Source organism: Sus scrofa, chromosome 4 (genome assembly GCF_054392235.1).
Source record: "Sus scrofa isolate SSC_HxYL_T2T_F1_AM1 chromosome 4, Sscrofa_HxYL_maternal_Yorkshire_Landrace_v2.0, whole genome shotgun sequence".
Taxonomy (NCBI): Eukaryota; Metazoa; Chordata; class Mammalia; order Artiodactyla; family Suidae; genus Sus; species Sus scrofa.
The window spans coordinates 93,078,923-93,093,793 of record NC_139386.1 but is presented as its reverse complement, the minus strand read 5'-3'; the positions used below and the strand labels follow the sequence as shown (position 1 = coordinate 93,093,793).

At 38.6% G+C, this 14,871-nt stretch overlaps 1 protein-coding gene and 1 long non-coding RNA gene across 9 annotated transcripts in view; one reads left to right on the top strand and one right to left on the bottom strand.

Annotated features, from left to right (window-relative positions):
- ATF6 (activating transcription factor 6) overlaps positions 1-14,871 on the top strand; it is a 212,709-nt gene that overhangs the window by 63,084 nt on the left and 134,754 nt on the right. For 7 of the 8 annotated variants that reach the window (XR_014843958.1, XM_085022565.1, XM_021089516.2 and 4 more), the window contains exons 10-12: positions 2,525-2,656; positions 10,510-10,623; positions 11,691-11,790. Coding sequence is in view for 6 of the 8 variants with exons in the window: in XM_085022565.1 (XP_084878691.1) it covers positions 2,525-2,656; positions 10,510-10,623; positions 11,691-11,790 (346 nt within the window). In the remaining 2 variants the exon portion in view is untranslated. Of the gene's footprint in view, positions 1-2,524; positions 2,657-10,509; positions 11,142-11,690; positions 11,791-13,166; positions 14,540-14,871 lie in introns of those variants that run through there. The other variant, XR_014843959.1, reaches the window with a different exon arrangement.
- LOC146403933 (uncharacterized) overlaps positions 1-14,871 on the bottom strand; it is a 47,553-nt gene that overhangs the window by 18,061 nt on the left and 14,621 nt on the right. The gene's annotated exons all lie outside the window — the stretch shown is intronic.

Genomic DNA, 14,871 nt, shown 5'->3' with positions numbered 1-14,871 from the left:
GATGAAAGAATATCAGGTTGTTTTCTTGCTCTTTTTGGCTAACTTGGCAAACTGCCACCATAAAGTAGGTGTTTCAGAGTCTGGTAATCCTTGGTTCTAAAAACTGCTACTTAGAGGATTTTTTTTTTTTAATATCTTGACTATTGATCTATTTCTTCATTCAGTCAAATTTCTGTTCCTAGTAAATTACCCCTGATTACTTCTACCCTGCAAAGATCATCTGTGAACCATTTAATAAACAGAGAAAGAAAGCTCTTTTAAGATTGGGAGAAATTCCTTGAGAGCGCCCTGTCTTTAGCCTTAGTTGCAATGAAAATTAACATAATTTCCTGTTCCTGGATCTGGAGATGTTGCAATAATGAGTTCACCACCTGCCATTTAGGGTTAGTTTCCCTAAAATAAAGACCTTGATTTTTCTCCTGGCAAGAGGCAGAATGGTACATAAAATTCATTTGTTACTTAAAAAAAAGAAGGAATGTCTCCTATGGGTCAGGCATTGTCCTAGAATAGCACAGAAGTCTCTATACTCTTTAACTTATAGTTTAGTGAGGACATAAGAGATAATGAACATAATAAGTAAAATGATACAATTGTAAATTCCTTTTTTTTCCTTTTCTTTTTTGGCCACACCCACAGCACATGGAAGTTCCCAGGCCAGGGAGAGAGTCTGAGCTGTTGATGTGGCAATGCTGGATCCTTAACCCCCTGCACTGGGCCACGACCAAACCCGGGCCTCCACAGAGACACGCCGGCTCACTAACCCACAGTGCCACTTCGGGAAGCCCTACAATTGTAAATTCTGTGAACAAAAGGATAAAGTATGGCAGGGTAAATGGTTTTACAAGTGTGAGGGTAGATGTTGGAATTGTAGTTTATTTATTTAGGGACTGTAGTTTTAAATAGTGATTAGTGTAAAGTAGACATTTGAAGTAAGACTTGCAGGTGATAATTAGGCATATGGATATATGGGGCGAGAACATTCTAGGCAGAGGAAACAGCTGGTACAAAGACCTAGGATGGAAGTGTGCCTTGTATGTTTAGGGAAAAGCAAGGTGGGAGGGGTCAGTGTGGCAGGACCAAAGTGAGCCAGGGGGAGAGTAGTAGGAGATGATGCCAGAGAGGTATGATGGAAGGAGAGGTTGAATTTGGTGAGGCCTTGGTCATTTTAATGATTTGGGCTTTTACCATGATAGAAATGGAGAGCAATCTGAAGATTTTGAGCAGAGAAGTGACATAGTAATCTGACCTAGATTTTAAAACAATCACTGCAGTTGCTATGTTGAGAATTGCCTGAACCTGGCAGATAGAAAGAAGCTGAGCCACTAACTGGGTCATCTTTGGGACACATAGCCCTTCCAAATTTATAAAGCATGTTCACATCTGTCATCTGATTTGAATCTTTGGAAAAACCCTGTGAAATATTTATTTTTCCTATTTTACATGTGTGGAATTGGAGGCTCAGAGAAGTTAACTGACTTTCCCAAAGCTCTCAAGTGGGAATTCTCAGAGCCACCCATTGAATCCAGATTTCCTGACTCCAAATTTTGTGTTCTTTCCACTATTCCACATTAAAACCTGAATATCTCCATGCTTTTTTCAGCTTAAAGTGATTTCAGTTTTTCATGTGCCTTTCTCAGGCAGAGCAGTAGCAGCATATGGGTTTCCTTTGGGTATGGGAACCAGTATGGTTCTTACCTGCTGAGATGAATTGAACTTAAAATTGACCTACTTGTACCATAAGGAAATAGGTTTGCAATGAACAGAATAGATTTGGAGATATGCCATTTTTTGTTCAGCTACTTGTTATGGAAATTGGGTATCTGAAATCATCTCTTTAGGATTAAGTTGGCTTTATAAATTAGCCTAAAACAGTTGTTGGCTTTTAGAATTTCATAAATGAAAAAGAAAAGTAACAATTTTCTTCTTTTTATATTTTTTCCAGACTTTTGGGGAAATTGAAATTACTTGTATTTTATTAATCTATGCTTTTCAGGCCCATTGACCTATAGCATGAGCAAGGTTTATTGGTGTAGTGATTATTTTGTGGCTTAAAACTGTTGTGACTCTTGCAGAGTAGCATGTTTCTGGTCTTACAGACATAGAGACTTCTATTTTTTTTTTTTTTTTTTTTTTTTGTCTTTTGTTGTTGTTGTTGTTGCTATTTCTTTGGGCCGCTTCCGCGGCATATGGAGGCTCCCAGGCTAGGGGTCCAATTGGAGCTGTAGCCGCCGGCCTATGCCAGAGCCACAGCAACGCGGGATCCGAGCCGCGTCTGCAACCTACACCACAGCTCACGGCAACACCGGATCGCCAACCCATTGAGCAAGGGCAGGGACCGAACCCGCAACCTCATGGTTCCTAGTCGGATTCGTTAACCACTGCGCCACGACGGGAACTCCATATGCCTGGCATTCTTGATGCATGGACCTGCACAAGTAATTCTGATTTGCTTCAGAGCTACATGTAGTATGCATTTGTATGACATTTTGATTTCAGTTATTTCTTATCATTTTAAATTTTTCAGTATATTGGAACAGGATTCCAGGCGAATGAATCCTAGTGTGAACCCTGCAAATCAAAGGAGGCATCTCCTAGGATTTTCTGCTAAAGAGGAGCAAGATACATCAGATGGTATCATCCAGAAAAACAGCTACAGGTTAGATGGCATGTCTCTATTAAATTGATTTAATGAAACTGAAACAGAATTATGTAGTATGACTGTACATCTAAATTGTTTATCTACAGTTTTAACTAGTAGAGCGAACGGATTGCAAGGACGTTAATAAATTTTACTGTTAAGATCTCTTCTAAGAATAAATTTACTTTTTAAAAACTCCCAGTTTTAGAATTCTTGTAGAGATGTGACCTTAAAATCTGATTGTAACTATTAATATACATATTATATTGTATATAACCTCTTTAATATAGTTATTTTATGTCTATCATATGTTTATATATATAATACATTTAATATTTGCTACTATATAATCTGTGGTGGATAAGATTTGGTGGAATAATATGTTTGAACCTATTTGCAGTCATTAGATAAAATCATTTATAATTGTTTATTGTGATCTTTGTTGAATCTCCTTCCCTTGTCATAATTTGATATTCTCTCATAAATTTCCATATAGTTTGTCGATAGTAAAAGACTTAACTCTATGAAAATACAATTTCTATATTATATTAACTAGAAGAAGGTTATAGTGGACCTTTTCAGACTTGTATACTTTTTTTTTAATGGCTTGTTCCTGCAGCATATGGAAGTTACTGGGCATCACAGCTGCAGCTGTGACCTACCTGTGGCAAAGCCAGATCCTTTAACCTACTGTGCTGAGCCCGGGATTGAACTCGCACCTCTGCAGCGCCCCAAAGTGCTTGAGTCAGATTCTTAACCCACTGTGCCACAGTGAGAAATCCAGACCTGTATACATTTTGATAAACATTTCCCTTGGTTGCCATAAGCTGCAGCATAGATTGCAGATGTGACTCAGGTCTAGTGTTGTCATGGCTAGGGCATAAGCCTCAGTTGCAGCTCTGATTTGCCCCCTACCCTTCCATATGCTGCAGGTGTGACTGTAAAAAGAAAAAAAAAATTTCCCTGTATTATTTGGAATTTTTATTAGAGTCAAATGGAGCTAGGTCCTTGACTAAGAAGGCAACAGGAGGTCATAGTGTGGCAACTGTGGCACAGAATAATGTTTGAAAATCATTAAGGGAGTTCCTATCATGGCTTAGCAGAAATAAATCTGACTAGGAACCATGAGGTTGCGGGTTCGATCCTTGGCCTCACTTAGTGGGTTAAGCATCCAGCGTTGCGGTGAGCTGTGGTGTAGTTCACAGATGCAGTTCAGATGTGGCGTGGCTGTGGCTGTGGCTGTGGCCGGCAGCTACAGCTCCGATTAGACCCCTAGCCTAGGAACCTCCATATGCCATGAGTTTGGCCCTAAAAAGACCCCCCCCCCCAAAAAAAAAATCATTAAGGATTTGTTTACTCAACTCTCTAAGGTTTTACAGGTCAAAGGCCATTTGGGAATCATTCTTCTGATTTTTACTCTGTTATACCCATCCTATTTAATGAGATTATAACCATAGCTCTTCAGGCTTATCTCCATTTAGTCTTCCTGGAAAAAATGCTAAAATTCATTTTGTCTAGGAATTGGCAGTGTGTAAAGTACTATGCTAAGTGTGGCAGAGGATCTGAAGAATTGTATGGTAGTGACTGTAATGTAGCATAGAATGTGATGAACCATAATATTGGAAAACCTAACACTTCCTGCTTTTTTTCTTTAATGCCAAAATTAGCCATACTTCAGAAATACTGATCTTAGTGATCATGTAAGTGTTCCTGAATATTACTAGAGTTTAATAGTTTTTGTAATTTTATTAAGTGATTTTTCCACGTTTGCCCCACATGCTCTGTAACTTTTTCTATTGTTGTCTACATGAGAGCCATCAGAAGTTACATTTTTGGGAGTTCCCGTCGTGGCGCATCGGAAATGAATCTAACTAAGAGCCATGAGGTTGAGGGTTCGATCCCTGCCCTTGCTCAGTGGGTTAAGGATCCGGCATTGCCGTGAGCTGTGATGTAGGTCACAGACACCGCTTGCATCTGGCGTTGCTGTGGCTGTGGCGTAGGCCAGCGGCTACAGCTCCGATTCAACCCCTAGCCTGGGAACCTCCATATGCCACGGGTGCAGCCCTAAAAAGACAAAAAAAAAAGTTACATTTTTATGAAGTTCCCTTGTGGTGCAGTGTGTTAAGGAACTGGCATTGTTGCAGCTGTGGCACAGGCCTCAGCTGCACTGTGGGTTCAATCCCTGGCCTGGGAACTTCCACATGCTGTGGGTGCAGCCAAAAAAAAAAAAAGGTTACATTTTAACGGGTAGTCTTTGGGTTTATGAGGATTGAGAGTGTACTACTTAGTGATATAGCTTGTTGCTAAAAATAAAACAAGCTATTGAATAGACACCTGAAATTGCAATTCAGGTGAGCTTTATAAGAACACTACTTATTTTGCATTAACCATAAATAGAATCCTTCACTTATTTGTCCACCCATGATAGTGTAAGCTAACATGGTGGCTCCCAGAATGCATAGAACTCTGTACTAGTTGAATCTAGAGGTCTGAATGACTTGTAGCTGTAATTTATCAGCTTTTAAAGCAGTGTGTGGATAATAACTTATATGGGAAAAAGAATGGAGATATGTGTGTGTATATATATATATATATATATATATATATATATATACCCATATTAATATATCCATGTATAAGTATGTATGTGTAACTGATTCACTTTGCTTTACACCTGAAACCTAATACAACTTGTAAGTAAAAAAACAAAACAACCCCTGTCAAAAAAACACCAAAGTGGTGCATGTAATGTAAGCTATCTCTCTGTCCCCTGCCCTAAAGTCACCATTGCCTGTGCATAATCCAGGTTACTGGTTTTAGTAAAAAAAGGAAATGATTATTAGTTGTTGGCTACATGCAAGTCTCTTAAAGTATCTAAGATTATTATTGAGTCCCTTGGAGATTTAGCTTGGTGCTGGTCCATTAATTTGACATTCTTGCTTGCGTCATTATAAATCATGAATAAAAGATATCAAAAATATTTGTGAAACATTTGAAAGCACCAAATATGAATTTGTTTTAAACTGAATCTTAGACATTTATTTATACTCAACCACGACACTTGTATTTTTTTTTTTTTTTTTCTTTTTTTAGGGCCACACCTATGGCATATGGAAGTCCCCAGGCTAGGGGTTGAATTGGAGCTACAGCTGCCGGCCTACACCACAACCACAGCAACATGGGATCAGAGCCATGTCTGCTCATGGCAGCAGCTCATGGCAATGCTGGATCTGCTACCCACTGAGCAAGGCCAGGTATCAAACCTGCATCCTCATGGATACTAGTTGGGTTTGTTTTTGCTGTGCCACAACGGGAACTTGCTATGTTAATTTTTAAATGCAGCTTATTTTATATTATGTTTCATTTTTTAAGAGAGTTACAGTAACTGATTCAAATAAAGTATTATATTCTAATCTCATAATTTATAATATTGCATTTGCCTAGCATTTAATAATTAACCACACATATATTTTCTGTGTTAGAAATGTATGGTATATAAATAAGATGACCATATAATTTGTCACCAAATTGAGACACTTTTAAGAATGAAAGGTAGTGTTAGTAATAATTATGTCAGGACATTCAGCATAAATCAGGACTATTTTGGATAAAGGGAAAAGGGTAGTCACCCTACATATAAGGCATCAGCCAGAACCTTTTTTTTTTTTTTTCCTAGGAATTTTCATTAACTCTAGCTCCTTAACACTGTCCCTCACTAGTGATATATTTGTTGAAATTTTTCCTGTTATGGAATGGTTTGCAAACAGCCTAGAACTCTGACTAGCTCAGGAGTCGTATGGATCTAATTGTCTCCAGATTGCCTGCTGGCTTAGAGTCTCCCTTTTCTTTCCCCATCAACTCCACCCAGTCCCTTCCCTGATATTTCTCCTATCAGATTTTTTCTTTCTTTTCCAAAGAAATTTTTGGCCAATAGAACAAAGCCAGTCAGCACAGATGTGCAGAAATCATTATTTATCACATGGAAGTAAAGTTATAAATCAGAATTACATTTTCAAAAGTAGTTTTAGGCTTTTCTGATGGTCTAGAATATTTGTATTTTTGTTAAGTGCGCAGACCTGATTTTTAAAATAACACAGTTGTGACAGATCTTTGTTCTTAGGGTTTTTTTTTTTTTTTTTTTTAGTGTGGCAAACAGCCTCCTCTCATAAACATTCAGAATTTACAAAGTGTAGAGTTTTCTTTCTTCTTCAACAGTTAATTTAGACTGATTTCCTTTTGTGTGTACAATCATTACTTGTGTACCGCTATCTCTGTTTTATTCCAAATAACTGTAACAGGCAGAAGAAAGGACATCAAGAATGTTTCTGGTGCAATCTGAAGGGAAGAATGATCTACATATCCTCAGCTGTTGCTTTTTTCCCTTTGTGTGTGGCATACATAGAAGTCTCTAACTTTTATCTTGAAGTTAGTTTTCCACTCTGCCAAAATTATTTTTGTCAAGGGGGCCAGTGATTTCAGTGTTGTCAAATTCAGTGCATATTTCTGTCTTCATCTCACTTGATCTTTCCTCAATATTTGGCTGTTGTAGATCACTCCTTCTTAAAATATTCTTTTATATTACTATGTTTTTAGTTTACTCTTCTTTTAAGGGGCTCTGCTTCATCTTTGTAGGCTCCTCCTCTATCTTAAGGTTTGGAACTGTGAACTTCTTGTTTTTTTTTCTGCCTAGGTGATTCATTCATAATTTAGCACACAGTCCATTTCTGTATATCCTAATGATTCTTGAATTTATTTCCCATCCAGACTTCTCTTCTGAGTCTCCAGAGTCATATATCCATTAGTTTCCGTGACTTCTCTTTTAACATTTCAAACCTAACACCTGTACAGTGGAACTCTAGGTTCTTTTCCATGTTTTCTTTTTCTTTCTTTCGTTCGTTCGTTCGTTCGTTTTAGTTCTTCATTTATTTATTCTTTTTTGGCTACTCCACGGCATATGGAGTTCCAAGGCCAGGGATCAGAGCTGAGCCAAAGTTGCAACCTAGGCTGCAGTTGCAGCAATGCCAGATCCTTAACCCACTGTGCTGGGCTGGGGATTTAACCTGCATCCCAAGATGTTGCCAATCCCACTGTGCCACAGTGGGAACTCTTCCATAGTCTTTTTCCACCCACTTTTCTACAATAGTCTTCTTCATTTCTGTTGTGCAAGCCCAGAAACTCTGATTGCTTCCTTTCAGCAAATGCTGGTGATATTCTTTACAAATATTATCTTGAATTAGTTCATTCTTCCTCATCCTTCACTGCCCTAGCTTAGTCCACAGAATCTTCAGCTCTTGCCTGAATTACTACAGCTCTCTCCTAACTGGTTTCCCAGCTTCCCCATTTGCCTTCATTAAAACTGTTTTTGGTACAGTGACAAGATGTAAACCTAAATTAAAATATATTACTTCTCTACTTAACACCCCTTTTGTGGCTTCTTGTAACATTTAGTAATTGCTCATCATAATCTGGTCTCAGTCCTTCCAACCTCATCTTGGGCCTCATTCACTTCCTCACAACTCTTGAGCTGGTGAGTAGTCTTCCTTAAGTTCCTTGAACCCTCCTTTTTCCCACTTGCCTTTATTTAGAAACTCTTCTCCCAGTTTCTGTAGGATTTGTCTCACCTTTGTGCCATCTCCTCATTTTATCTAAAGTAGACATTGCCACTGGTTTTCTATTTCAACCATATGTTTGTTTCTTTCATAGCTCTAACCACAGTTTGGGTTTATTTTATGTATTTGTTTTCTTATATTTAGTCCATCTTCTCCATTAAGGCCTTTAAGGAGAGAGACTTCATTTCCCTTGTTCTGTGTTGGAATTCCAGCACTTGGCACAGTACTTGGCACACATTTGGTATTCAGTAAATATTTGTTGATTGAATTAATGAAAAGTACAAATCTAGCCATGTCCCATTTTATGTTTATAGTTTTTATTTTTGGATTTTAATATATCTAGCTTTCTAAATCCAGAGTATTATATATAAAGAAATTCAAGATAGATCTAAGATTTCTTAGTGAAAAAGGTTAAAGTAGCAGACTGAAGAGAATAAATATCAATAATGCCCTCAGCTCAAATTCTAATTTTTAAATCAGATTTTGCTCCCTACTTCACATGTTAGATCTGAATTCATATGATATAGATCACTGTGATGGAAAGTTTATATTTTGAAGCTAATGGAATAACTGATTAATGTCACTCTGATGTTTGGCTAGAGATTCCTCCATGGTTTTAAAATTTATATTAGCTTTTCAACATTTTTACTTTTCTCCTGCCTGTTATTTTTTGCTTTTCTCTACCACACACACAATTTTAAGATTGTCAGTCTGTTATCATAGAATTGTGAATGACGGAGTTCCTGTCATGGCGCAGTGGAAATGAATCTGACTAGGAACCATGAGGTTGCAGGTTTGATCCCTGGCCTTGCTTAGTGGGTTAAGGATCCCGAGTTGCCATGAGCTGTGGTTTAGGTCACAGACATGGCTTGGATCTGGCATTGCTGTGGCTGTGGCATAGGCTGGCAGTTACAGCTCCGATTAGACCCTTAGCCTGGGAACCTCCATATGCTGTGGGTACGGCCCTAAAAAAAAAAAAAAAGAATTGTGAATGACCACAAAAACTTTTGTTCTGGTTATGTAATACTTTCATATTAATAATAATCTTTCCTATCAATCAGTGAGTCTTTCCCCTCTTACCATGTTACCTCCTCTGTTCCAGCAGCACTTTGTATGCCTTGAGCTCATTGAAGATATGAACCATGTGTTATCATTGTATACCTAGTTTCTGGTACCATACAATTGCCCAGTAAATATGAACTACCGTGATAATCTTTGTAGAAAATTGGAAAATTGGAGTTCTTGTTGTGGCTCAGTGGGTTAAGAACCTGAAATAGTGTCTGTGAGGATGTGGGTTTGATCCCTGGCCTTGCTCAGTGGGTTAAGGATCCAATGTTGCCGCAAGCTGCAGTGTAGGTCGAAACTTGGGTCCTGTGTTTTTGTTGCTATGGTTGTGGTGTAGGCCTGCAGCTGAAGCTCCAATTCAGCCCCTAGCCTGGGAATTTTCATATGCTGATATGGCATAAAAAGAAAAAAAAAGAAAAAGAAAATCAGAGAATGACATTTGTGTTGTGTTAAAATTATATTTGCTTTTTTCTTTCAGTATGTTCTATTTGCTATATATATTTTTCTTTTAGGGCCTGTGCCTGTGGTGTATGGAAGTTCCCAGGCTAGGGGTTGAATCAGAACTGTAGCTGCCGGCCTGCGCCACAGCTACAGCAATGCCAGATCCCTAACCCACTGAGCAGGGCCAGCGATTGAACCTGCATCCTCATGGATACTAGCCTGGTTCATTACCGCTGAGCCACAAGGGGAACCCTGCAATGTGGGATCCTTTAACTCACTGAGCGAGGCCAGGGATCAAACCCACATCCTCATGGGTACTAGTTGGGTTCTTAACCCGCTGAGCCACAAGAGGCACTCCCCTATTTACTATATTTTTATTTTCGTGAAAACTTAATGCTAGCGATGATTTTCTTTCTTTTTTTTTTTTTTTTTTTTTGTCTTTTTTGCTATTTCTTGGGCCGCTGCTGCGGCATATGGAGGTTCCCAGGCTAGGGGTCGAATCGGAGCTGCAGCCACCAGCCTACACCAGAGCCACAGCAACTTGGGATCCGAGCCGCGTCTGCAGCCTACACCACAGCTCAGGGCAACGCCGGATCGTTAACCCACTGAGCAAGGGCAGGGATCGAACCTCATGGTTCCTAGTCGGATTCGTTAACCACTGCGCCACGACGGGAACTCCAAGCGATGATTTTCTTACAGCAAACTTCTTACGAATTTAAGACACAAAGTGACACATTTTTTATGTGTATGTTTCAGGTACGATCATTCTGTTTCAAATGACAAAGCCTTGATGGTGCTAACTGAAGAACCACTACTCTATATTCCTCCACCTCCCTGTCAGCCCTTGATCAACACAACAGAATCTCTCAGGTGAGTCTTGTTTATAGTTGACGATATATCTGAGTGAGTTCCTGTGTTTTGCTTTGGAACCTAGGAAAGTATTTGTTCAGATATACCAAGTGGCTGAGAAAATGTCTGAATTATTTATTGGATAACCATAGGCATATCAGTTGTCCATTTTCTCCACCAGCCTAATAGAGATCATGATGGATTTACTTCATGTGATGGTTGGTATTGGGGTTGTATACTTAAATATATCTTATTTGAAAGCTACAGAATGATATTAATATAAAAATTCAGGGGAAGTGATAGACTTGCAGGTGGTAAAATTCATAGTAGAAGGTACCTTTATCTTTAAATTAAGGTAATAATTTGAAGATATGTGATTCTGAAATCATTTTTGAACTGCTGTCCCTATCTTTATCTACTTTTCCTGTGAATTTTTGCCTATAATTTTGAATCCTGTCCCTGAACCTCAAAAACTGCTTCAGTTTTTTTATGATACATAGTAATCAACTAAGTCTACTCTAACATGGTTCACAACTGCTGTAAATAGTAAGAAAAATAAAGAAAAGATATATTTGAACTAGGCTATTTTTAAAAAAATTTTATTTCCAGGATTGGAAAATTGGATTATAGTTCAGTGAAATTTCTCTTCCTGAGCAGTTGATGCATTCTTTTTCTACTCCTAAAGAGCATTGTTTTCAAAGGCTTTAATGCATCCATTTGTTATTAGCAGTCCTATGACTGTTATGTGCTCTTTGGCTCTCCAGTGTCTGTGTGTACATAGTTCAGGAGCAGAAACAGGAAATACTTTTTAATGGAAAAACTTTTGCATCCAATATTCATGTTTGACAGATACTTCACTATGATTTTCTTTGAATTTTGAACTCATGATTGAGGAGGCTACTATATAAACTGCCTGTCTTATTAAAAACAACATTGAATATCTTAGCTTTCTCAAATCTAAAAACAATATTGAATCATTAGGCACTTAGAAGGCTCTTAGGAACCTAAGAATATGACTAAATTCATTTCCCACCAAAAGAGACAGCTCTTTGTATGGAACATGTTTAATTAATTAAGCTATCTTATAGGTTAAATCATGAACTTCGAGGGTGGGTTCATAGACATGAAGTGGAAAGGACCAAGTCAAGAAGAATGACGAATAATCAACAGAAAACCCGTATTCTCCAGGTTTGTTTCTGCTCATCTTCCAACAATAGTTGGCATATTTGCTAGAAGACTGCCTTCTGTTTCCTTTTTTTTTTTTTTTTTTTTTTTTGTCTTTTTGCCTTTTTTAGGGTCACACCCCAGACATAGGGAGGTTCCCAGGCTAGGGGTTGAATCGGAGCTGTAGCTGCCAGCCTATACCACAGCCACAGCAATGGCACATCCAAGCCACATCTGTGACCTACACTGCAGCTCACAGCAACACTGGATCCTTAACCCACTGAGCGGGGCCAGGGATGGAACCCGTGTCCTCACAGATACTAGTCAGGTTTATTAACCGCTGAGCCACAGCTGGAACTCCTCTCTCATTGCTTTTGATGCAGCTGTCACTGCCACCGAAGCCCTTCTCCAAGTTTCACAGCACTCATTTAGGTTGTATAGCGTTGGTATTTCCTGCTCAGGCATGGTGCTGTTTCCTGTTCTCTCCCTCAAGTTTGCTTTCAAACCAAGGGTTCCTATGCATGAACATCTGTATCAAATGTTTTTGGCACAAATGGTATAATTAATGATACTCTTTATCACTTATGTTCTTAGAGCTTTTCAAACATAGAACAGCTTGGAAGTAAAGCATATCTCCATGAAGGGCATTTTTGTATTTGGACTTGTAGCATTATGGATTAGTGACAGCTCTTATAAGAAAACCTATTTAGTTGGGCTTCTGTCCTAATGCTCTTTACCACAAAGCACAATTCTAATATTTATTACTACTTCTGGAGCACTTAGACTGACATATTGCAGCTCCCAACAAATGATACCGGTGTTAGTAATTATGAGCCAGGTGCTATTCTAGACCCTCAGATATAGTAGTGAGTATGATAAAATCTTGCCTTCATGGAACTTACATCCTACCTGGAGAGATGAACAATATACAAGTACAGTGTAATAAGTCAGAAAAAGACAAATACCTTATGATCTTATTTACATGTGGAATCTTAAAAAAAAGCCAAACTCCTGGATACAGAGAAAAGATTGGTGATTCCCAGAGGTATTAGATGGAAGTCAAACTTCTTGTTATAAAATAAAGAAGTTATGGGGACATAATTTACTACATGGTAACCATAGTTAATAATATTGTAGTGTGTATCAAAAGTTGCTAAGAGCTATATCTTTAAAGTACTCATCACCAGGAATAAAATTAAATTTAAAAAAGAAGTAAAAAAATAAATAGGAGTTCCCATCGTGGCACAGCAGAAACAAATCCAACCAGGAACCATGAGGTTGCGGGTTCGATCCCTGGCCTTGCTCAGTGGGTTAAGGATCTGGCGTTGCCATGAAATGTGGTGTAGGTCGCAGACGCGCCTCGGATCTGATATTGCTGTAGTTGTCGTGCAGGCCGGCAGCTGTAGCTCCAATTTGACCCCTAGCCTGGGAATCTTATGCCACAGGTGTAGCCCTAAAAAGCGAAAAAAAAAAAAAAAGGAAATAAATATTTAAATATACTCAAAGTTAGAAATTTTCTAAAGAAAAAGCAGGATTGGAGGTTAGAGTTTGAATTAATAGATAAGTGGCTATTGTAGACTGGTGGTTAGAGAAGCCTTCTCTAAAGAGTTTCCACTTGAGTAAGGTATTGTCAAGGTAATTAATGCCAGCTGTTATAACAAACTGACCTCAAAATCTCAGTAGCTGAAAGGAATAAAAATTTGTTTCTTGCCCACTCAGAGTTTGAGGTACCTCTCTAGAATGGCTTTCCTCTAAGCAGTGACTAAGCAATCCAGGTTCTTTCACATTGTGGCCCCAACAACTTAAAATCCTTTGCTTCTAGCTTTGGGTGTTGGGGGAGTAAGAGTTTGGAAGAGAATGCAAGATATTTTAGGGATCAGACCTGGACTTGAGTGTTCAGTTGACTAAAACTGTCACTTTTCCCAGTCTCCCTTTGCAATAGGTTAGGCAAATATAGTCTTCTCATGTGGTCGGGAAGAAGAAAGGGTTTGGTGAGAGTATTGTTTTTGCCACAGACAGAAAATAAAGGAGTAAATAATGTAAAGATCTGGGGGAAAATTTGGAGAGCTTCCAGTCCAAGGGAGTATAGAGACCCTCAGGAGGAAACCGTTTGCATATTATTCAAGAAGTCAGATAAGGCTGGGCTGCAGTGACTCAGGGGGGAGTAGCCAAAGTTGATGTCAGAGAGACGAGGCTAAATCATACCAAATCTCATAGGCGATGGTGAGAACCAATGGTTTTCCTTCTGTGTGTGAGAGGACAGCATTGAGGGGTTTGAGCAAGGGTGTGACTTGATCTGATTTATGTTTTTAAGCAATCACTCTAACTGCTCCACAGAGTGGACCCTAGCAGGGAACATGAATGAAAGCAGGGAGAACAGTTAGGCCATTTCAGTAGTCTAGGAGAGATCATTGCAGCCCATATTAGTATGGTAGATGTGAAGGAGGAGGAAAATACTTGAATGACAAATGTATTTTGAAAGTAAAGCTGATAGAAATTGCTACCGTAAGAAAAAAAGTAATCAATTATAATTCCTCTGCTATAGTTATTTGGTGAATGGTGATCCATTTACTGAGACTGAGGTTGGGGAAGGAGAAGTTGAAGGCAGGAAATGAGAGTTTTAAGGGCATTAAATTTGAGATGGGTTATTAGACATTCCTGTGGAGAAGTCAAGTGGACAGTCAGATATCTAGGTCTGGAGTTTAGGGGAAGAGGTTGAGACTGGAGGTTTAATTTGGGATGATAGCATTTAGAAAGTAAAAAGAATAGAAAAGTGGTAAGGAGCTGAGCCCTGAAACAATTCCTACATTAGAGGCTGAAAGACAAGGAAGAATCAGTACTCAAGAAGGAAGAGGAATGGCTGGTCAGTAGAATAAGAGAAAATGTAGGATAGTTATGTCCAAAAACTCAAGCAAAGAAAGTTTTTTTAAGAGGATGTGATTTACTTTTACAAAGGCTGAGACATTAAGATGAAGACTGAGAAGTTACCAGTGAAATTGATTATTAGAGTTTGTAGCAACTTTAGCAGAAGTCATATCACTGGAATGGTGATGACAAAAGTCTGATTGATGTGGATTCAAGAAGTAATAATAAAATAAGGAAATA